Source organism: Thunnus thynnus, chromosome 17 (assembly GCF_963924715.1).
Source record: "Thunnus thynnus chromosome 17, fThuThy2.1, whole genome shotgun sequence".
NCBI classification, from domain to species: domain Eukaryota; kingdom Metazoa; phylum Chordata; class Actinopteri; order Scombriformes; family Scombridae; genus Thunnus; species Thunnus thynnus.
The window spans coordinates 18,370,600-18,395,700 of record NC_089533.1 but is presented as its reverse complement, the minus strand read 5'-3'; the positions used below and the strand labels follow the sequence as shown (position 1 = coordinate 18,395,700).

The window sequence follows — 25,101 nt, the reverse complement described above, 5'->3', positions numbered from 1 at the left end:
AAAGCACTGGCAGCTTTTATCAAAATAATGCTCTGAAGAACAAGTTCAGCTACAGCATAGACATGTCTGCAGGAGCAGCGACAATAAAAGGACAGAATCCGCAGTCTGAGGACACAGCTGTGTATTACTGTGTACGTCACCCCACAGTGATACAAACCACCAACAGACCTGCACAAATACCCAGCAACCAGCAAGACTCAACCAGGCACATGTTGTTAATGCAAAATTAAATGAATAATATTCAGCAGAGTATATGTGTCCAGTTACTCTCTGACAGAGAAGTTGTTGGTTATTTAAATGTTTTCTCCAAGTGATTTTTCTTTGACTTGGTGTCTATATCAAGAGCCCTTAGACACTCAACTTTTCCAGATTACAAGGATGTGATTAATTTAAATATTTTTATAAAAGTGTTTTATGATGCTTATTGATTACAGTAAAAGACCATTTTCCTTTCCATGCAAAGAAAAAAACTTTTTTTTTTGTAATTTTGCCAAAAAAGACCCCAAAAACTTTCAACATCTGTGTCAAGATTTAAGATTATTATCCCAGAAGATGAACATTTTGATGCTCCACCCAAACAATAATGAAATTTGTTCATTTTAGAAAATTCAAAGGTTTCATTCATCACATGCTCATACAATATGTGCATTGAAATGCAGGGTGACATACTCCTGAGGCTGTGCTAAAACAGATAGTTGCACTTAAGAATGCTAATTAGAAGAGGAGCAAAAATAAGATAAAGAACAAAATTTAAAGATGAAAAAAAACATAAATATATTGAATTTGTATTAAAATGCCAAAGTGAATATTTGCCAGTTTGCAATTTTCATTATATATAGGTGACAATGGTGCAATGATGTACAAAAACTCATCATGTCAAAGCCAAAAATTTAATTTCAGTATTTCCAGAAAAATGTCAGTTTAAAGTCACTGAAACAGTCAGAATACACAGTCTCTCTTTATTAACTCAAACATGTTATTTTGTAGCTTTGTGTTTCCTCCCACATGCAGCTCTGATCTCTAAAGCCCCTTTAGACATGCACCTCTTTACAGTAATCTTGCTGATTTTTTAACATGTCAGTCACATGTCTGAATGAGCAGCGGGGTCACTTTTATGTAAATCTGAGTGTCTGTCAATCCATGTCTGAAAGGGTCTTACATTGTCAGTTGATGTAAATGTATTTGTCTGTGTTGTGAAGAATAAAAACAAAACAGATAAAATTCTAAATAATAATAGATTTTTCTTAAATATACATCAAAATATATGTGCTCCTTTTAAAAGTGTCACTTTTTCTGAGGGAGCCTTCCTCTCTAGCCTGTCAGCGTTCTTCTTTATGCAAAGTGAACGTCCTCACAGTCTGCTATAAACACTTGATATCATGCTGTCAGTTGCAGCAGAAGAAGAGAAGCTCCCATCAGATCACCTTCAATACCAACCATGTTCTCTGTAGCTCTGCTGCTGCTGCTGGCTGCTGGATCCTGTGAGTCTCACTGAGGCAGAGACACTGACAGTATGATCACAGCACACTGACTGTTCACTGTTGTTACACTGATTCAATACTCAATATGTTTTCCTCCACAGGTGTGAAGTGTGAACAGTTGACACAGCCAGCCTCAGTGACTGTGCAGCCAGATCAACGTCTTACCATCACCTGTCAGGTCTCTTATTCTCTTAGCAGTTATTGCACAGCTTGGATCAGACAGCCTGCAGGGAAAGAACTGGAGTGGATTGGAGGTGCACATGTTGGATACACCACATACTACAAAGATTCACTAAAGAACAAGTTCAGTATCGACTTAGACTCTTCCACCAAAACAGTGACTCTAAACGGACAAAATGTGCAGCCTGAAGACACTTCTGTGTATTACTGTGCCAGAGACCCACAATAACACAAACCATCAGCAGACCTGAACAAAAACCCCTCAGTGCCTGAACACTTGTAAGATGAAGCCACCAGAGGAGGAGCCCTCAGACCACTAATGATTTCAACACCAGTTCACTGTTACAATACAAGAAAGAAACAACAATTATAATAATATAAAATAATATAGTGGAGGCATTTATCAAAAAGTGTTCTCTCTCCCTTATAGTGCAAGTGGTGAATTTGTTGCAGCATTATTTCAGTTGACAACTACACTTTAAAAGCTCTTCATCTAACAAGAAATGAAACATAAATAATCTTTCTTTATGTGACTTTTAGTTTTAGTTTGTGGCTCCACATAAATTACTTTTGTCAGTCTGGACTAACAATGAGAGGAAGGACTGAACAGGACAAGAAATGTAACGTTTTCTCCTTTTACTCGTGAGAATACAAGAGCTTTACAAAACACTTTCACAGTCTTTGGTACGATCTGTCTCCAGTATAGATGCAAACATTACAGGTGACCTCAGTAGATCAAAATATCAGCAAACTGTAAATAAGTTAAATAGGCTGTGGTATTAAAATAAAATAAAGTTATAAACAACTAACAACAGTGTTACTTCTTTCTTGCTCCTCTGCATTATTATTAATGATTATAAATTAAAACAGGTTGTTTGATGTCTTAGTCCTCTGCATATTGTAGATTAATGTTCACCATTTTTAAAAATGGTTCATTAGATTTTAGATGTCCTTTCTTGTAGGCAGCCATTGGTTTTTGTTCATGTTTATGAAAATCATTTTAATTATCTGAGGTGAGATTCATCTCATGTTTTAGCAAAGTTAAGATTTTGTGTCATGATAATTCAGTTGTGAGTGTGTTAAAAATATGTATTTGTTGAGTGATACTCTGATATCCAACAACACGAGATGGTTGTAACTCAAACTTTGAACACAAAATTCAACTTTTGGAGACAATTCTGATTAAATAGAAGTTTCAAATATTGATTGCCTAATTCAAAATTAATTTAGCTTGTGTTGAAATTATTACATTATTGTTTTGCACAACAAACAAAAGGCCAAATTCTATCCTCCATGTGAGGACGAGTCAATTCAAAACTTGGTTGACTTCCAACTTCACTGATCCAACTGCAAAGAAAATGACAAATTGATTAGTTTCTATTGCGACTTTTGTTTTATGCAACGTAAGAGTATTGCATATTTAAAAAACTTCAATGCAGTTCTCTGCTTGCTGTGAGGAGGAGTTAATGCAAAACCTTGATGTCTTCCACCTCTACTTATCTGACTGCAGAGAGAATGACAGAGAACAGTGGACACACAGTTTAACATGATGGACTATAGGACAGGACTGCTGCTTTTAACCATCTGCTGGGCAGGTGAAGATCTTCACAGATCTTGAGTTGAAGTTGTTGTTAAAAAGTTACCAGCTTAAATCAACTGATTATTTTCTTTTTTCTGTCTTGACAGGTGTTGATGGTCAGACTCTGACAGAATCTGAACCAGCAGTTAAAAAGCCTGGAGAATCCCACAAACTGACCTGTACAACATCTGGATTGTCATTCAGCAGCTACTACATGAACTGGGTCAGGCAGGCTCCTGGAAAAGGACTGGAGTGGATTGCTGAAATTAGCAGTGATGGTAGTAGCACATACTACTCTCAGTCAGTTCAAGACCGGTTCACCATCTCTAGAGACAACAGCAGAGAGCAGCTGTATCTGCAGATGAACAGTCTGAAGACTGAAGATTCTGCTGTTTATTATTGTGCTCGATATCCACAGTGACTGAGTTGGTTGAGCAGCTGTACAAAATCCTACAGTTCTCATCTTCTGGGCTGGTAGCATTTAGTAATACGGTATGTTTAATAATAAATTACAGCAACATTTGTGTCTGCATTACTTAAAGTTGTGTGTTCCTCAACAATATTCTTTACTAAACATGAGAAACATCAAACTTCATGATACATTTGTCTGGGTGTGAAATAAAGAAAATAAAAACTACTACAAATAATAATAGAGATGTTTAAAAAAATATTTCTGTAAATTAAGACAACATAATGTCTATACATTATGTGGAATCATAATATGAGGGGAAAAAAGTTGTAGTTTCCTTTACAGAATCACTAGAGGTCAGTGTCAAGTTTCTCTCTGCTTTTGCAATAAGGAAACACTCAGATCTGCTTTTCTTGAACCCTGTACTGAGCTAAAGCCTGATACAACTGTTTGACATGTACATGGCGTTGAAATGTACAAAAGTCATTTGTGACTCTCAGTCTCACATTATTAATGTCCTCAGGTCAACTAATTCACAATTACGCAACACACAGTCATCTGAGTACCACTGATGTATGACTGAGCTTTAAGTTAGTTACATTTCATTAGAAAAAATTTATAATATATATATAATTTAAAAATCTGACTCTTCCATCACATACTGTAGCTTCATTGAAACCATTGCTGAGAGAAGACAGCAGTAATCTATAAAGTCCAAGTTTCTCTGTGTGTCTGTTTCTTCAAACATTTGAAAACACTGAAACTATTCAACATCTTTTATGCAAACTCAACTTTTCATGATATTTACATGATCCTGCTACTGTTGTTGTATTTCTGTTTGAAAGAAATAAGTAAGTAAAGTCAACAAATAATTAAATAATTAAATAAATGTAATGAAATTAGAATATTATATGTAAAGCAGAGGTGATTTCCAGGTGAGTTTTCAATTTGCAGATATACAGTAATAACAATCATCAGACTCTTCTATTAGGCTCCAGTTAGACCAACATTAATGCTTCATGTGTCTGATTCTATGCAAACTCAGTGATCCTCCTTGTTTCTCAGCTATAAAAACTTCACATCAGACTGTCAGTGGAGATCACAGCACATCAGTTTCACCATAAACCATGTTCTCTGTAGCTCTGCTGCTGCTGTTGGCAGCTGGATCCTGTGAGTCTCTCTGTATTTGTCATAGTCAGCAGTTCTTCTTTTGCAGTGTAACTTGATAATTTGTCACACAAAATTTTCTTCTTTTAACAGGTGTGAAGTGTGAACAGCTGACACAGCCAGCCTCAGTGACTGTGCAGCCAGGTCAACGTCTGACCATCACCTGTCAGGTCTCTTATTCTGTTAGTGGCTATTGGACAGCTTGGATCAGACAGCCTGCAGGGAAAGAATTGGAGTGGATTGGAATGAGAGTTGGATCCTCCACAGCCTACAAAGATTCACTAAAGAACAAGTTCAGTATCGACTTAAGAGTCCTCCAGCAACACAGTGACTCTAAACGGACAGAATGTGCAGCCTGAAGACACTGCTGTGTATTATTGTGCCAGAGACCCACAATAACACAAACCATCAGCAGACCTGAACAAAAACCCCTCAGTGCCTGAACACTTGTAACATGAAGCCACCAGAGGAGGAGCCCTCAGACCACTAATGATTTCAACATCAGTTCACTTAGGGAAAAAAGGAAAGAATAAACAGAAAAAAACCTTAATGTATGTAATGTAAAAACCTGTAGTATGAAAGTATAAAATATGTTGTTAATTTACTTTTAACAAGAATTGACTTCACAGTGCTGTAGATACTTTAATGTTTTAATTAGTATTATACCACAGTGTGTATTCCTATGACAAAAAAATTATATGCTATTTTTGTCTAAACTTTTATATTTATGAAAAAGACATGTAAGAGGTAACATTACCACATGTATTTCCCCAAATTATCTCCTGGTGGGTGAGATTAAGCTTGGTAATAACAAACATAATGTCATCTCATGTTTTAGTGAAGTTATTTTGTGTCATGATAATTCAGTTGCAAGTGTGTTAAAAATATGTGTTTGTTGGGGGAAACTCTGATATCCAACAACACAAGTTGGTTGTAACTCAAACTTGCAGCACACAATTCAACTTTTGAAGAGAATTCTGATTAAGTACAATTTTCAAATTTAGATGAACTAAATCAAAATTAATTTAGCTGGTGTTGCAATTCTTCCATCATTGTTTTGTCTGTGAGGACGAGTCAGTTCAAAACTTCCACCTTTACTGAACCGACTGCAGAGAGAGAGACAAACTGGTTACTGTAGTTTTCACTGACATTTGTTTGACACAAGAAACCGAGTTTATGTTTCACGTTGGACATTTTATTTTTATTGACTAAAGAAGATGGGTATTAATAACATCCATGTACTGAGGAGTTACATATTTTTCATGTATTTTCATGAGTTTTCTTCACTTATATTCTTACTGGGGTTTTCTTTCCCCCTGACATCCTGAATGTTATGAGCACTTTGTGAGAAAAACAAAACAAAGCAACATTTGTTCAGGAGGTACTTTTTCTATTAAAACTTAATGATAATGAGTATGAAATTTATATTAAAATTATTATTGCACATTTTAAAAAGCTCAATTCAGTTCTCTGCTTGCTGTGAGGAGGAGTCAATGCAAAACCTTGATGTCTTCCACCTCTACTTATCTGATTGCAGCGAGGATGACAGAGAACAGTGGACACACAGTTTAACATGATGGACTATAGGACAGGATTGCTGCTTTTAACTATCTGCTGGGCAGGTGAAAATCTTCACAGATCTTGAGTTGAAGTTGTTGTTAAAAAGTTACCAGCTTAAAGAAACTGATTATTTTCCATTTTTCTGTCTTGACAGGTGTTGATGGTCAGACTCTGACAGAATCTGAACCAGCAGTTAAAAAGCCTGGAGAGTCCCACAAACTGACCTGTACAACATCTGGATTCACATTCAGTGGCTACTGGATGGCTTGGATCAGACAGGCTCCTGGAAAAGGACTGGAGTTATTGCTTATATCAGTAGTGGTGATGGTAGCACACACTACTCTCAGTCAGTTCAAGGCCGGTTCACTATCTCCAGAGACAACAGCAGAGAGCAGCTGTATCTGCAGATGAACAGTCTGAAGACTGAAGATTCTGCTGTTTATTATTGTGCTCGATATCCACAGTGACTGGAGTTGGTTGAGCAGCTGTACAAAATCCTCTAGTACTCATCAGACCCCCTTTAACTCACATGAATCATGTCATCAGTTCAGTTAGTTCAAGAAAATGATGTAATCCCTTCACACTAAAACACCTTATTGGAACCAATAATATGCTAATTGGGTTTTTAAACAAAGAATCCTAACAACAGTTCTTCAGAAAGATTTTTATTCTCTTCTTACCTAAAGCAACTTAATTTCAGTATCTGAGCAGCTCTCTAGAGGCTCTGAATGTCTGTGGCTTCAAACATGTGCAACACTGATACAAGACAGTATTTTATCTAAAACTCCAAACCTCCACACAGCTGCAGAAAACTCATGTTACATGATTTTGTTGTCACTTCACTTTCTGTTGGCAAATGATGAATTTACATATACAGTAATAAATGTTTTATTAAAAGTACACATACATATTCTTTTTTAAGATGTCAGACTCTTCATAACTTTCAATTAATTCTATTTATTCATGTTTTTGTGGATGATAATAAGTTTTCATCCATTATTACACAAATTCAACTATTGTAAAATCTCATTCTTGAAAAATGCAATATTAGAATACAATCAGTTTATCTACAATAATACATGATTAAATGGTAGATTATTTAAAATGTCATTTTAAATAAAATCATAGCATCATTATAAATTCACTGAATTAACCATATATCATGCTTAAGTACAAATTCAGTCTGGAAACTTCAGAGTAAGTAAGTAAGTAAAGTCAACAAATAATTAAATAAATGTGATGAAATTACAAAATCATATGTAAAGCAGAGGTGATTTCCTGAATAACAGTCATCAGACTCTTCTATTAATCTCCAGTTAGACCAACATTAATGCTTCATGTGTTTGATTCTATGCAAACTCAGTGATCCTCCTTGTTTCTCAGCTATAAAAACTTCACATCAGACTGTCAGTGGAGATCACAGCACATCAGTTTCACCATAAACCATGTTCTCTATAGCTCTGATGCTGCTGCTGGCAGCTGGATCCTGTGAGTCTCTCTGAATTTGTCATAGTCAGCAGTTCTTCTTTTCCTTGATAATTTGTCACAAAATGTTTTCTTCTTTTAACAGGTGTGAAGTGTGAACAGTTGACACAGCCAGCCTCAGTGACTGTGCAGCCAGGTCAACGTCTGACCATCACCTGTCAGGTCTCTTATTCTCTTAGCAGCTATTGGACAGCTTGGATCAGACAGCCTGCAGGGAAAGAACTGGAGTGGATTGGAAGTGCACGTGTTGGATACACCACATACTACAAAGATACACTAAAGAACAAGTTCAGTATCGACTTAGACTCTTCCAGCAAGAGAATGACTCTAAATGGACAGAATGTGCAGCCTGAAGACACTGCTGTGTATTACTGTGCCAGAGACCCACAATAACACAAACCATCAGCAGACCTGAACAAAAACCCCTCAGTGCCTGAACACTTGTAAGATGAAGCCACCAGAGGAGGAGCCCTCAGACCACTAATGATTTTAACACCAGTTCACTGTTACAATAACAGGAAACCGTCTTTGAACACATTTAACTGTGAAAAAAGTAAACAAAAATAACATGACTTATTATGATGTATAATTATAATAATATTAAATAATACAGTAGAGGCATTTACCAAAAAGTTTCTCTCTTCCTGACTCACTCCATGTTCTTCATATACAGTATTTTTGCACTCTATCTAATGTTGTCATCCTGTTTCTCCATAGTGTGTTTTTACTGTCATAAATAATAAAATGAATAAAAGCTGAATTCCATTTTGCTGCTTCAGTTTTAAAGGGTCGGTGTCATGGAAAACAAGAAAAATGAGCTTTGGGATGGATTAGGATGATGGTGAGGACCTCCTGTGCTGTAAAATTACTCTGTGCTATCTCCTCAGTCTTTCTAAGTTATTTGAAATTTTGAAATTTGTGGCTCAAGAGCTGGAGGCATTGAGGTGGAACTCGTTTGTACTTCACATCAGAAAGTCAAATCAAATATGCTAGGAAGCTTTAGCATGAGCCCACCGCTGCCGTAACCTCTTTAGTCGGAGTTTGCATTTCGTCCAGATGTTTACATCAGGAATGGCTGAAATTCATTTTTGGAGACAATCTTCCCTCCATCATTGGGAAGTGGTTGTGTGTGTGTGTGTTCCAACTGTCTGCTTAACAAGACTCAGTACTTCAGAGGATTTTCAACTTTTTCATCTTCAATCTCTGGATGAAGTTTTAAAACAAGTTCACTCGTAAACATTGTTTCTTTCCACTCAGCTGAAGGTATTTAATATATCTGTGCTAAAGCTAAACTAGTGACCTGTCAAAAAAATGCTTTTGCTTTGTTATGAAACTTAGATGTAATCTTGCCGTTCTGAAACATCTTGTCTGATATGGTGAATGCTGGCTCACTGTCACACTGTCATGGCTTACTGGTAGACTGGGACACATAATCAAAATGAATTCAAACTGCACAAATCAAATTTATTTGTCTGGGGTCATAACCCTCACTGTACATTATGTCTGAGTCCAACAAACAACAGGTCTAATGGTCAAATCCAATCTGGTTCTCTCTCCCTGTGAGGAGGAGTCAATGCAAAACCTTGATGTCTTCCACCTCTACTTATCTGACTGCAGAGAGGATGACAGAGAACAGTGGACACACAGTTTAACATGATGGACTATAGGACAGGACTGCTGCTTTTAACTATCTGCTGGGCAGGTGAAGATCTTCACTGATCTTTATTTGACATATTTACATTTGTATTACCAACTTGATGCATGTTAGGCTCTTTTTTCTGTCTTGACAGGTGTTGATGGTCAGACTCTAACAGAATCTGAACCAGCAGTTAAAAAGCCTGGAGAATCCCACTGATTGACCTGTACAACCTCTGGATTCACCTTCAGCAACCACTGGATGGGTTGGATTAGACAGGCTCCTGGAAAAGGACTGGAGTGGATTGCAGCTATCAGTAGTGGTGGTGGTAGTAGCAAATACTACTCTCAGTCAGTTCAAGGCCGGTTCACCATCTCCAGAGACGACAGCAGACAGCAGCTGTATCTGCAGATGAACAGTCTGAAGACTGAAGATTCTGCTGTTTATTATTGTGCTCGACACTCACAGTGACACAGGAGGAAGTAACGCTGTACAAAAACTCACCACATTCACATAGTAAAGTTCAATTCAACAAATATTGACTGATTGATGCAATGAAGTTTTCTAAATCAGAATATGAAAGAAAATGTAGCTTTATTGGGTATAAATAGTTTACAATAAAAGCAGAAAAAATATTATTTGATAAAGTGAACAGTTGTCTCATTAAATGCAAGGATATTGTGTCAAGAATGAGTGTGTCATTAAATAACCATTAATAATTGTTGTATGTCTTAGTCCTATGTGTATTGAAGATTAATATTTTAATATATATATATATATATATATATATTTTTACATATTTACCCGTTTCTTTTTACATATTTTTCACATATTCTCATCAGTTTTCTTCACTTATATTCCTACTGGGGTTTTCTGTCCCCCTGACATCCTGAATGTTATGAGCACTTTGTCAGAAAAACAAAAAAAGCAACATTTGTTCAGAAGGTACTTTTTCTATTAAAACTTAATGATAATAAGTATGAACTTTATATTGAAATTATTATTGCCAATTTTCAGTATTTTAATCCCATTCTCTCTTTGCTGTGAGGAGGAGTCAATGCAAAACCTTGATGTCTTCCACCTCTACTTATCTGACTGCAGAGAGGATGACAGAGAACAGTGGACACACAGTTTAACATGATGGACTATAGGACAGGACTGCTGCTTTTAACTATCTGCTGGGCAGGTGAAGATCTTCACTGATCTTGAGTTGAAGTTTTTGTTACAAAGTTACCAGCTTAAATCAACTGATTATTTTCTTTTTTCTATCTTGACAGGTGTTGATGGTCAGACTCTGACAGAATCTGAACCAGCAGTTAAAAAGCCTGGAGAATCCCACAAACTGACCTGTACAGCCTCTGGATTCACATTCAGCAACTACTACATGTACTGGATCAGACAGGCTCCTGGAAAAGGACTGGAGTGGGTTGCATCTATCAGTCAAAGCAGTAGCTACATCTACTACTCTCAGTCAGTTGAAGGCCGGTTCACCATCTCCAGAGACAACAGCAGACAGCAGCTGTATCTGCAGATGAACAGTCTGAAGACTGAAGATTCTGCTGTTTATTATTGTGCTCGAGACTCACAGTGACTGGAGTTGGTCGAGCAGCTGTACAAAATACTACAGTACTCATCTTTACTGGGTTGATAGACCACAACTATCTCACTTGTTTTGTGTATTCAGCTGTATGGAAATAATTAAGTACAGTAATACAATACAGTATGTAAAGAATAAATACTGGACCATACACACACATGCACACACAGTGAAAACCGAATAGAAGTATTAGGTTATTGTTCCTGTGGCTTTTAAATCTGCAATATCTAAACACACCACTGACATATCATCACCTCTTATTTTTATATGTTGAAATTAGCAACGAGTTGATTATTTACACATCCAGCAGTTATGGAGCAACATTATCATTCATTTGGAGTTGTGTGTGGCTTTTTACCTATTAAATGCTTGAGTATGTTCAGCAGCTAGTCGCTAAAGCTGAAAACAGATGCCTGTGTAACATATGCCTCTTGCATGTTACATTAAATACATTAGTTGTGCTTTAAATGGTCACTATGTCTGACAGCAAAATCTTTTAATATAGAATATCATTTTGTCAGTAATTTTACCTTTATTTAATAGTTGTAAGGTGTACATATTTGTGTTATTTTCATTATTTTATGCTGTTATATATTTAATATTTAATACTTGGCTACATAGTATCCAAGGTAACGATGCAGCTGTAAAGCCCATCACCGGGGGAACAAGTCAGACCGGGCTTGTATCCCCCAGGAGAGTGTGTGACTGTTAAATGGAAACCTGTAAATAATAATGTATAGCTGACCTGAGATAGACTTTATTACTAATTATAACTATATTGACATTCAGAGTGATTATCTACGTGAACTGATTCATCTGTATCAATAGTGTGTTTGTGTAATCTGTAATATAGTGAGTTTTTGATCCTGGTCAAGGTTAGACTGTTGGCCCTGTAATTTGTTATTTAACTGTTATTAAGCTTTGTCACAGAAATAATTTATTAGTATTGTAAGTTTCTTTTGATTATGATTTTATTTATGTTAAATAGTTTTACTGAGACCGGGCTTGTATCCCCCAGATCCCGAAGTGCTTGTAAGCAATAAACAGACATCATTGAATTGACATCGGAGCTGCCTGGGTGTCTTCGTTGGAGTCAACTGATGTTACTAACTGTCAGCCGTTAGTCCACCGTCATCATCACAACACAACGCAGAGACTGTAGGCTGTCACTATTATCAGCAATATAAAGGAAACTTAACGGGGACATTATAAACTGTGAGGCTAATATAGTCCCCTGTTACACCTGCTGTGGATGAAATTGACGCTATGAGAATGGTGAGAGTGAACCAAAACAGTAAAGTTGCGGGCTGGACAGATAAACAATGAGCTGAAATAAATATATATAAATATAATATGAATTAATATTATAAATAAAGTCTAAGGGCTGCTTCAGAGTAACTGATAAGTCTCTATAATAGCTGCTCTAGGTATTGATTGTACACTTTCCCCCAGAGAGAAAAAAAAATCAGAGGAAAGAATCAAATCAAATTAATGGACACATTATTTAAATAAAATGAATAAATAACCAAAAGTAGAAATTTAAATAAATATTACCTTTTCATAATAAAGCTTCCACTGTCTCTGCTTATTACTGGGAGGGAAGTTAAAGCATCTATTTCTCTCCTCTGTGTAACCACACTTTATACTACTAAATATAACAATAAGGCAGAACTATACTTATTTATCTATATTGAAATTGTAGCATCACTAGAGCCAAGGACTAACTAGTGTTCTTTTAGACTCTTTAAGCAGAGAAAGGGTGCATATGCTTTTATATTGTTTAATATGTAGCCAGAAAATTATGATTTTTCCCCTGAAAGTCAGATATTAACTGAACCTGTACAATTGGTTACAGATTTGGACAACCCAGCGTACATTACTAGACCACCTGGTGGAGATAAGATCCTGGTTACAGACAGGAGAAGGTTTGAAGAAATTGTATGATATTATTTCAGAAATGATGGTTAAACAATCTGATAAAACATCTTCATTATCTCAGACATGCTCTTGTGTATCTCTGATGCTCTCTGTAGCTGAGGCAGAATGGAAAAATTAAATTGTCTGTTTATTTGAGTTTAAATGCATTTGTCTGACTTGTGTTAGAAGTTTTGTGGAGAAGGAAAGAACATTAACTTTAAGTTACTGTTTTAAATAATACATTTGTATGTGTCAAAATAAATGCTAATAACACAATTCCAAGTTGACTATGTGTGACACAAAGAGTCCATCCTTCTTTTACAGCCTGTCAGTGTCCTTCTGTATGCAAAGTGAACTTCCTCACAGTCTGCTATAAACACTTGATCATGCTGTCAGTTGCAGCAGAAGAAGAGAAGCTCCCATCAGATCACCTTCAATACCAACCATGTTCTCTGTAGCTCTGCTGCTGCTGCTGGCTGCTGGATCCTGTGAGTCTCACTGAGGCAGAGACACTGACAGTATGATCACAGCACACTGACTGTTCATTGTTGTTACACTGATTCAATACTCAACATGTTTTCCTCCACAGGTGTGAAGTGTGAACAGGTGACACAGCCAGCCTCAGTGACTGTGCAGCCAGGTCAACGTCTGACCATCACCTGTCAGGTCTCTTATTCTGTTAGCGACTATCACACAGCTTGGATCAGACAGCCTGCAGGGAAAGAACTGGAATGGATTAGAATGAGATATACTGGAGGCTCTGCCTACAAGGATTCACTAAAGAACAAGTTCAGTATCGACTTAGACTCTTCCAGCAACACAGTGACTCTAAACAGACAGAATGTGCAGCCTGAAGACACTGCTGTGTATTACTGTGCCAGAGACCCACAATAACACAAACCATCAGCAGACCTGAACAAAAACCTAAATTTAACCACAAAAAGTAAAATAAATATAACATGACTTATTATAATATATAATTATAATAATATAAAATAATACAGTGGAGGCATTTACCAAAAGGTGTTCTCTCTTCCTGACTCACAATATTTATATTTCAAGTGGTGAATTTGTTGCAGCATTATTTCAGCTGACAACTACACTTTAAAAGTTCCTCATCTAACAAGAAATGAAACATAAACTTGCCTACTGGGATTTTCTTTTGTCTAAAGTTCTGAATATGAATTATGAAAAGTTTGTGAGAGATAAGAGATAAAAGAAATAAAACAAAGTATAACACTATGAAAAACATTTTTTCAGGAGTTACTTTTTTGTATTAAAACTTCATTATCATGTTGAAGCTTTTCAGTATTGCACATTTTAAAAAGTTCAATGCAGTTCTCTCTTTGCTGTGAGGAGGAGTCAATGCAAAACCTTGATGTCTTCCACCTCTACTTATCTGACTTCAGAGAGGATGACAGTGAACAGTGGACACACAGTTTAACATAATGGACTATAGGACAGGAATGCTGCTTTTAACTATCTGCTGGGCAGGTGAAAATATTTACAGATCTTAAATTGAAGTCGTCTTCAAAAAATTAAAAACTTAAGTAACAATTTTCTTTCTGTCTTGACAGGTGTTGATGGTCAGACTCTGACAGAATCTGAACCAGCAGTTAAAAAGCCTGGAGAATCCCACAAACTGACCTGTACAACATCTGGATTGTCATTCAGCAGCTACTGGATGGCCTGGATCAGACAGGCTCCTGGAAAAGGACTGGAGTGGATTGCAGCTATCAGTGGTGGTGGTAGTGACATCTCCTACTCTCAGTCAGTTCAAGGCCGGTTCACCATCTCCAGAGACGACAGCAGAGAGCAGCTGTATCTGCAGATGAACAGTCTGAAGACTGAAGATTCTGCTGTTTATTATTGTGCTCGAGACTCACAGTGACTGAATTGATTGAGCAGCTGTACAAAATCCTGCAGTACTCATCAGACCCCCTTGTACTCACATGAATCATGTATTTTCTCAGCTCAGGTGGTTCAAGAAAATGATGTAATTCCTTCAGACCCAAACATCTTTTTTGGAAACAGTGATATTATAATTTGGTATTTAAAGTATATTTCCTGAGAGAGAGCATCATTTTTAATGATAACTCTCAATAAAGATTTGATTTCTCTTCTCATGTAAGAAAAACCTTTTTTTTGTTGTTGTTTTTACATGAATTTCAGTATGTGAGCAGCTCTCTAGAGGCTCAAATATCTGCAACACTGAAACCATTAAAATGCCAAAGTTGATATTTGCCAATTTGCAATTTTCACTATATAAAAGTGACAATGGAGCAACATTGTACAAAAACTCATCATGTCAAACCAAGTCAAAAAATTTACTTTCAGTATTTCCAGAAAAATGTCAGTTTAACACCATTAAACACTCAGAATACACAGTCTCTCTTTATTAACAGCTCTGATCTCTAAAGCTCCTCTTAGACATGCACCTCTTTACATTAATCTTGTTGATTTTTTACCATGTCAGTCACATATCCGAATAAGCAGCAGGGTCATTTTTATGTAAATCTGAGTGCCTGTCAATCCATGTCTGAAAAGAGTTTAAATTGTCAGTTGCTGTAAATGTGTTTGTCTGTGTTGTGAAGAATAGAAAACAAAAACTGTAAGAAAACATTCTAAATAATAATAGTTTTTCCATAAACTTGCATCATAATATATGTGTTCCTATTAAAAGTGTCAGAATTTCTGCAGGATCCTTCTTTTATAGCCTGTCAGTGTCCTTCTTTATGCAAAGTGAACTTCCTCACAGTCTGCTATAAACACTTGATATCATGCTGTCAGTTGCAGCAGAAGAAGAGAAGCTCCCATCAGATCACCTTCAATACCAACCATGTTCTCTGTAGCTCTGCTGCTGCTGCTGCTGCTGGATCCTGTGAGTCTCACTGAGGCAGAGACACTGACAGTATGATCACAGCACACTGACTGTTCACTGTTGTTACACTGATTCAATACTCAACATGTTTTCCTCCACAGGTGTGAAGTGTGAACAGTTGACACAGCCAGCCTCAGTGACTGTGCAGCCAGATCAACGTCTGACCATCACCTGTCAGGTCTCTTATTCTGTGAGCGATTATGCTACAGATTGGATCAGACAGCCTGCAGGGAAAGAACTGGAGTGGATTGGAAGTGCACGTGTTGGATACACCACAGACTACAAAGATTCACTAAAGAACAAGTTCAGTATCGACTTAGACTCTTCCAGAAACACAGTGACTCTAAACGGACAGAATGTGCAGCCTGAAGACACTGCTGTGTATTACTGTGCCAGAGACCCACAATAACACAAACCATCAGCAGACCTGAACAAAAACCCCTCAGTGCCTGAACACTTGTAACATGAAGCCACCAGAGGAGGAGCCCTCAGACCACTAATCATTTCAACACCAGTTCACTGTTACAGTAAAAAGAGAATCAGCCTAATTTAATTTAATTTGGCAGCAACTGTTTCCATCTATGTAAAGACTTTGACATTATAATCACTGATACATGACACTCAGTGAAACTCAGTGAATTACACTATTATACATTATTAAACATTAAATTTTTCAATTAATTAAATAAATTCAGTTGCCAACTTGTCTTCAAAAGCTCATCATCTGACAAGAAATCAGTCTAAAGAAATGCAGCTTCTCTCCCAAAATACCATTATTTGAAAATAAACAACATTCAATCTGAATCATAAACCACCAACTTGATGTTAATGTTATAGTAATTAGTCAAACTACAGAAAATTTTGCTTTCATCATCAGTCTAAGTGTGTTTGTCAGCAATTCAAATTCTTCTTTTGAGTTATTTTAATAAGGTGTATACAGTATTGATCTCATCCAGCCAGACTCAATGGTTGTGCAGCCTGGACAGTCTTTGACCATCACCTGTCAGGTCTCTGGTTATTCTCTGACTGATAGCAGCTATGCAACAGGTTGGATCAGACAGTGTGAAGGAAAACCAGTGGATTGGATTTTGAATTGGTGGGGAGGAGGCAGAATTGATCCAAATAATGTTCTGAAGAACAAGTTCTTCACCACACAAACCTTTCTTCTAGAAAAGTGACATTAACTGAATCTGCAGCTTGATGACACAACTGTTTATTTCTGTGCACATGTAAACTCTACAGTGATACAAACCACCAGCAGGCCAGAACAAATACCCTAATTTCCCTCATATCATTGATACATGAGTTCAACTTAACATGTACCATACAGACAGTCTTTCTGACTATTTTTGGGTCAATAACAAAACTTCAAAAAGTATAAATAAATAAGTGCTCAAGTCTCTGGATGTAATATTGTAGGAGGAAGCACAAGCTATATTAAAAAAAACAACAACAACAAAAACTTAACTTAAACTCTAACAGACTGCCAGTAAATGATCCACTCCCTCCCCATGATACTCTGATGCAAATCTTCAGTGTGTGCAGTGTACTTCTGTCCTGCTGACTGGTCTTGTTGTTCTTGTGGAGCATCAGAGGTCACATCTCCAGCCTCAGGATGATGAACGAACACACTCACTCTTCTGCTGGTTGCTCTCTCTCTGTCCTGTGAGTTCTCCTGCTTCTTGTTGTTTTATCTTTTATCAGACAACATCAACTGATGGTCAGTCAGTGATACCAGAAAACTTCCCAGATGACTGTTTGTCTCACTTTCTTCTGTGGTTCATCTCTCCTTTCATCTCATCAGGTTGTACAGGTCAGAGTATGGAGTCCATTCCTTCCAGTTCAGTAGTGAAAAAGCCTGGTGAGACTCTCAGTCTCTCCTGCAGGGGATCTGGCTTCACATTTAGCTGCTGCAGTATGAACTGGATCAGACAACCTGCAGGAAAAGCACTGGGATGGATGGGGCTCATTTATAGCGATGCAAGTAAAACTGATTATTCCAGCAGTGTGCAAGTACGAATAGAAATCACCAGAGATAACAGCAACAACATGGTGTATCTGAGACTGTCCGACTTAAAGCCAGAGGACTCTGCTGTGTATTACTGTGCCAAATACACACTGGTTAAAGTAAGCAGAGAGGCTTTACAAAACCTCCACAGACGATGTTTTTACAAAGACCCACAGGTGGCAGTAGAAGATATGATTTGGAATAAAACTAACTAAGGAGAATAATGACAAAGCCTCTAAACATGTAAACACACGCACACATGAATGCACACTGTGAAAGCAACAGCTGATGTTGGTGTTTGTGACTTCCTGTTTTTTAGAGTTATATGTACCTTTTTATAAAAGTAATGGTTAATAATGGTCCCATAAATCGTTTTGTACAGTAGGTCTGAAATTACAAACATACTGTAAATTAACATTTATGAATGATATATAAATGGCCCACAAATACTGCTGATCAGAATATATGAATGAATCTAAATTGGGTAAGAATTCATGTTGAAGTGGAATAATCACACATCATCTTCATCATAAATGTTAAAATTATTATTAAAATATAGAAATATCTTCTAAATGTCCCAGTTTTTCAATTTTTTTTATCTAGAGAAAGATAGAAAGAGAGAGAAACAGTCTTTAAACATGTATAGTACTGAAAATGAGGAAAGCAAAACACATTCTTCATTTATATTATCAACAATTAATTTCATGGGGCTTTAGATACTTAATGATTTATAGATAATAATGTCTTCATTACTAATATATCACAGTTTGTATTCCCATGGTGAAAAAAATCACTAATTATATGCTTTAATTATTTGACTCTGAACTTTTATATTTATGAAACAGACATGCGAGAGGTAACATTACCACATGCATTTCCTCAAATTATCTCCCGTCTGACTGATAATGTCAACACCTACAAGAGTGAGAAGAAAAGGAATTCAAGTGACACATTTGCATCATTGTCCTTATCCATGACTTCATCGTTATAAAGAAATACATTTGTTTTATATCTGGATCACCACTTCTTTTGTAGGTTCTCTTAATTATTACTCTTCAGCCAACTTCATGGTGACATTATGTAAAAATGTGCTTTTTTACAATACAATCCACTTACATCACCTCAATCTGCAAGTTGTGTAAAAAAAACAAAAACCAAGAACTCGAAGCCTTCACCTTCAGTCTATTTTATTTGAATACCATCAAATTACCTGAAGAGCTCACATCAGTTCAGCTCAACATCAACCGAGTTCTCTGTAGTTCTGATTCTGCTGCTGCCAGCTGGATCCTGTGAGGAGCTTTTTACTGTTTGTTTTTCCTCCAGTACAAACCTGATCACTGCTTGAGATCTTCATGTTGGTTCCTACTAGTGGTTCCAAAATCTCACCTTGTCATAAGAGTGACTGAAACTTTGCTCTACTCATCCCTCAGCTGCCTGATCTCAACCAGCGAGTTTCACATCTTCTCCTGATTGTTATTTGTTGTATTTGTTTTTAATATCATCTCATTTTACATCTTAGATGTTCTTTGATTTTATTTAATTAATAAACCTCATGTTACTGTATTATTAAGATATTACCATTTAGAAAAATATATAATCAATTTTTAGATTTCCAACCAGTCACTGATTTCAGGTTATGTGCATGTAAAGTATAAAAATCACAATGTAGACTTTCTTTCAGATGGGAAACAGTATATCATATCCCCTAAAAGTTATTTTTTGTTAAAGTTGAGACTTTGCGTTATGATAATATGAGCAGAAACTTTTCAGATGGTTGATTTTTGAGATCCAAAAATTCAGAGTTTACTGTAAGTGTTTTAATGTTCTGCATATGGTTGATTTTTCAGTTTTTGTTTTGGGATTTTCTTGTGATTGATTCTTATGCATGATATGTTTCCTTTTTTCTCCTGACAGGTGTTGATGGTCAGACTCTGACAGAATCTGAACCAGCAGTTAAAAAGCCTGGAGAATCCCACAAACTGACCTGTACAACATCTGGATTGTCATTCAGCAGCTATCCTATGGCCTGGGTCAGACAGGCTCCTGGAAAAGGACTGGAGTGGGTTGCTTATATCAACAGTAGTGGTGGTAGCAAATTCTACTCTCAGTCAGTTCAAGGCCGGTTCACCATCTCCAGAGACGACAGCAGAGAGCAGCTGTATCTGCAGATGAACAGTCTGAAGACTGAAGATTCTGCTGGCTGGAGTTGGTTGAGCAGCTGTACAAAATCCTACAGTACTCATCTTCTGGGCTGCTAGCATTTAGTAATACAGTATGTTTAATAATAAATTACAGCAACATTTGTCTCTGCATTACTTAAAGTTGTGTGTTCCTCAACAATATTTTTACTAAAAATGAGAAACATCAAACTTCATGATAGATTTGTCTGGGTGTGAAATAAAGAAAATAAAAACTACTACAAATAATAATAGAGATGTTTAAAAAAATATTTCTGTAAATTAAGACAACATAATGTCTATACATTATGCAGAATCATAATATGAGGGGAAAAAAAGTTGCAGATTCCTTTACAGAATCACTAGAGGTCAGTGTCAAGTTTCTCTCTTTGCTTTTACAATAAGGAAACACTCAGATCTGCTTTTCTTGAACCCTGTACTGAGCTAAAGCCTGATACAACTGTTTGACATGTACATGGCATTGAAATGTACAAAAGTCATTTGTGACTCTCAGTCTCACATTATTAATGTCCTCAGGTCAACTAATTCACAATTACGCAACACACAATAATCTGAGTACCACTGATGTATGACTGAAGTTATACTTCATTAGAAAAAATATGTAATATATATATAATTTCAAAATGTAACTCTTCCATCACATACTGTAGCTTCATTGAAACCATTGCTGAGAGAAGACAGCAGTAATCTATAAAGTCCAAGTTTCTCTGTGTGTCTGTTTCTTCTAACATCTGAAAACACTGAAACCATTCAACGTCTTTTATGCAAACTCAACTTTTCATGATATTTACATGATCCTGATGCTGTTGCTGTATTTCAGTTTGAAAGAAATAAGTAAGTAAAGTCAACAAATAATTAAAAATTGTAATGAAATTAGAATATCACATGTAAAGCAGAGATGATTTCCAGGTGTGTTTTCACTTTGCAGAAATAACAATCACCAGACTCTTCTATTAGTCTCCAGTTAGACCAACATTAATGCTTCATGTGTTTGATTCTATGCAAACTCAGTGATCCTCCTTGTTTCTCAGCTATAAAAACTTCACATCAGACTGTCAGTGGAGATCACAGCACATCAGTTTCAACATAAACCATGTTCTCTGTAGCTCTGCTGCTGCTGTTGGCAGCTGGATCCTGTGAGTCTCTCTGTATTTGTCATAGTCAGCAGTTCTTCTTTTTCAGTGTAACTTGATAATTTGTCACAAAAAATTTCTTCTTTTAACAGGTGTGAAGTGTGAACAGTTGACACAGCCAGCCTCAGTGACTGTGCAGCCAGGTCAACGTCTGACCATCACCTGTCAGGTCTCTTATTCTGTTAGCAGCTATTACACACATTGGATCAGACAGTCTGCAGGGAAAGAACTGGAGTGGATTGGAAGGGGATATACTGGAGGCTCTGACTACAAAGATTCACTAAAGAACAAGTTCAGTATCATCTCAGACTCTTCCAGCAAAACAGTGACTCTAAACGGACAGAATGTGCAGCCTGAAGACACTGCTGTGTATTACTGTGCCAGAGACTCACAATAACACAAACCATCAGCAGACCTGAACAAAAACCTCTCAGTGCCTGAACACTTGTAACATGAAGCCACCAGAGGAGGAGCCCTCAGACCACTAATGATTTCAACACCAGTTCGTCACTAAAGAGGAAAAAAGACTACAGTATATTTATAGCAGGAATTATAAGCCTTTAAGAGCCTTTAAAACATATTATTAATTTAATTTTAACAACAATTTATTACTATATGCCATTAAACACTAAACCTTTAATTTTACCATTAATGAAAAAGACATGTATGAGGTAACATTATGACTAATTTCCCCCAAATAATCTCCCATCAGTGTCTATTCTTACAATAGTGAGGAGTAAAGGAATTATTTATTTAACAGCTCTTCATCTGACTAGAAATTGTTCTCGAAAAAGTCACTTCTTAATTCATAACTTTACCATTTCAACAAATCCATCATTTTTTTTGAAACACCATTTGTAAGTCCATTTAATAATTTCTCTTCAGACAACTTCATGGTGATGCTAATAAGTCAAACTATATGTTTTCATCACAACCCAGTCCAGTTACATCACAGTGAAGATTTTACACCAATCCCTGCTGTCCTGCAATGATTTCCTGTCCCAATACAAACCTGCTCACTGCTTGAGATCTTCATGTTGGTTCCTACTAGTGGTTCCAAAATCTCACCTTGTCATAAGAGTGACTGAGCCTTTGCTCTACTCACCCCTCAGCTGCCTGATCTCAACCAGCGAGTTTCACATCTTCTCCAAACTTACTGTCATTTGTTGTATTTGTTTTTAAAATCATCTCATTTTATCTCTTAGATATATTTGATTTTATGTAATTATTTAACATTATGTTACCATACTTTTGTGTTGAGAGATTTTGAGTTATAATACAAGCAGAAACAATTTCAATCGGTTGCTTTTTGAAAACTCTGATATATATCCAACAATTCAGAGTTGGCTGTGGTAAAGTTTTAATGTACTATATGTGGTGATTATTCAGTTGTGTTCTGTGTTTTTGGTTGTAGTTTGTTTGCTTTGAGAATTTTTTGTGAATAATTAATATGTATAATATTGTTATTATTGTAATAAGAACAAAATCCAAGTTCATACAACTAAAATTCAGAGCATAAAACGTATCTTCTGAAGACATTTCAATCTCATTTGAATTCAAATTACATGAATCAAATTAATTTGGCTCGAGTCACGACTCTAAAGATACAGTATAATTGTATCAGTTCATCAAACTCAGGCAACTATGATTCAATCCGGGTCACTCCTTCCTGTGAGGAGGAGTCAATGCAAAACATTAATGTCCTCCATCTATACATATCTGTCTGCAGAGAGGATGACAGAGAACAGTGGACACACAGTTGAACATGATGGGGTGTATGACAGGACTGCTGCTTTTAATGATCCTCAGGGCAGGTGATAAAAATCACAGATCTTGTGTTTAAACTGTCTTTAAAAACCTGCCAACACAGAAAGTGACTGTTTTCTTTTTTGGTTTGACAGGTGTTGATGGTCAGACTCTGACAGAATCTGAACCAGCAGTTAAAAAGCCTGGAGAATCCCACAAACTTACCTGTACAGTCTCTGGATTCACAATCAGCAGCTATGCTATGGCCTGGATCAGACAGGCTCCTGGAAAAGGACTGGAGTGGGTTGCCTGGCATGATAGTGGTAGTGGTAGCAAATTCTACTCTCAGTCAGTTCAAGGCCGGTTCACCATCTCCAGAGACGACAGCAGACAGCAGCTGTATCTGCAGATGAACAGTCTGAAGACTGAGGATTCTGCTGTTTATTATTGTGCTGGAGACTCACAGTGACTGGAGTTGGTTGAGCAGCTGTACAAAATCCTACAGTACTCATCCTTACTGGGCTGATAGACTCAACTTTTCTCACTTGTTTTGTGTATTCAGCTGTATGGAAACTAAACTTTGTGGTCATACAATATGCAAAGACTAAAGAAAGGACCACATACATGTTCACATTTGTATAAACACACACACAAACACACATTTGTATAGCTGTCTTAGTGAGGACATAAATGCCTATTCCCAACCTTTACCCCAAACTGAACCTAAACCCATTTCAGTCTTAACCCTCAAACAGCCCTTTGAAGGTCAGAAAGTGACAACAAGCTAAAATGTTCTCACTTTTTCAAAATGTCCTCACTTCCCAGGTCTAAAACTCAAATTGGTCCTCACAAGGACAGTCACACAAGTACACACTCCCACACTCACACACACATACGCACCCATGCATGCAGGCACTTACACACACACACACACACACCACACACAACAAAAATACTAACTACACTGTAAACATGAGAAAGCTGACAGTGTTGGTGGTTGCGTTGGTTTGGTTCCATGGAGTCCAGTGATCATTATATTGCAATGCTAATGAATGTTATTCATTATCCATGATGGAAATGTCCATAAAGCAGCCCTCTTAGTTAATATTAACATAGTTATTACAATCATGATCCACCACTATCATGTCATTAGTGATTATACTAGAATTTGCACAGTTTGCACAATTTGATCTCATAATATTACATTTCAAATTAAAGCAGAAAAAACAGTAGTTTGCATTAAATGAAGGGATATTGTGTTGCAATTGAGTGTATAATGAAATTACCATTTCTAATGAAATATTGAACAATAAATATCAAGTATGTTCTTGGGTTTGAAATGAATATTAGTCTATAACCACAATGTTCACAAGCACGTTTGTGACAACAAATAACACTGAAAAGAACTCTGTATGGATTACAGTGAAAAAAGATGCAGATTAAAAGTTTCATCAAGGTTCATACAACAGACTCTTCTATTAGTCTCCAGTTAGATCAACATTAATGCTTCATGTGTTTGATTCTATGCAAACTCAGTGATCCTCCTTGTTTCTCAGATATAAAAACTTCACATCAGACTGTCAGTGGAGATCACAGCACATCAGTTTCACCATAAACCATGTTCTCTGTAGCTCTGCTGCTGCTGTTGGCAGCTGGATCCTGTGAGTCTTTCTGGATTTGTCATAGTCAGCAGTTCTTCTTTTGTTTTGATAATTTGTCACAAAACATTTTCTTCTTTTAACAGGTGTGAAGTGTGAACAGTTGACACAGCCAGCCTCAGTGACTGTGCAGCCAGGTCAACCTCTGACCATCACCTGTCAGGTCTCTTATTCTGTTAGCAGCTATTACACAGCTTGGATCAGACAGCCTGCAGGGAAAGAACTGGAGTGGATTGGAAGTAGATATACTGGAGGCTCTGCCTACAAAGATTCACTTAAGAACAAGTTCAGTATCGACTTAGACTCTTCCAGCAACACAGTGACTCTAAACGGACAGAATGTGCAGCCTGAAGACACTGCTGTGTATTACTGTGCCAGAGACCCACAATAACACAAACCATCAGCAGACCTGAACAAAAACCCCTCAGTGCCTGAACACTTGTAACATGAAGCCACCAGAGGAGGA

At 36.8% G+C, this 25,101-nt stretch overlaps 2 protein-coding genes, 1 pseudogene and 2 gene segments (V, D, J or C); all 5 read left to right on the top strand.

Annotated features, from left to right (window-relative positions):
• The window catches only part of LOC137168341 (uncharacterized), a 76,980-nt gene that overhangs the window by 7,697 nt on the left and 44,182 nt on the right, over positions 1–25,101 (top strand). The window lies entirely within an intron of this gene.
• LOC137201479 (Ig heavy chain V region XIG14-like) lies at positions 7,822–8,254 on the top strand. The segment is given in 2 exon segments: positions 7,822–7,864; positions 7,947–8,254. Coding segments are annotated over 2 exon segments (351 nt in total).
• LOC137168238 (uncharacterized) lies at positions 13,457–18,115 on the top strand. The gene is made up of 6 exons (XM_067570762.1): positions 13,457–13,499; positions 13,601–13,877; positions 14,563–14,898; positions 15,864–15,892; positions 15,994–16,250; positions 17,480–18,115. Exons 1-6 carry the CDS (start codon positions 13,457–13,459, stop codon positions 18,113–18,115), a joined length of 1,578 nt encoding a protein of 525 aa, XP_067426863.1.
• LOC137168237 (immunoglobulin heavy variable 3-53-like) lies at positions 19,818–21,714 on the top strand (annotated as a pseudogene).
• Positions 24,596–25,026, top strand: LOC137201484 (Ig heavy chain V region 5A-like). The segment is given in 2 exon segments: positions 24,596–24,638; positions 24,722–25,026. Coding segments are annotated over 2 exon segments (348 nt in total).

Excerpts from the sequence above, each read along its gene's own strand:
- LOC137168238 (XM_067570762.1), top strand. The coding sequence starts at position 13,457 with ATGTTCTCTGTAGCTCTGCTGCTGCTGCTGGCTGCTGGATCCT. Across the intron at positions 13,878-14,562 it reads CAGCCTGAAGACACTGCTGT|TAACAATTTTCTTTCTGTCT; the intron begins GTATTACTGTGC and ends TAAAAACTTAAG. Across the intron at positions 14,899-15,863 it reads TATTGTGCTCGAGACTCACA|CTCTGCTGCTGCTGCTGCTG; the intron begins GTGACTGAATTG and ends TGTTCTCTGTAG.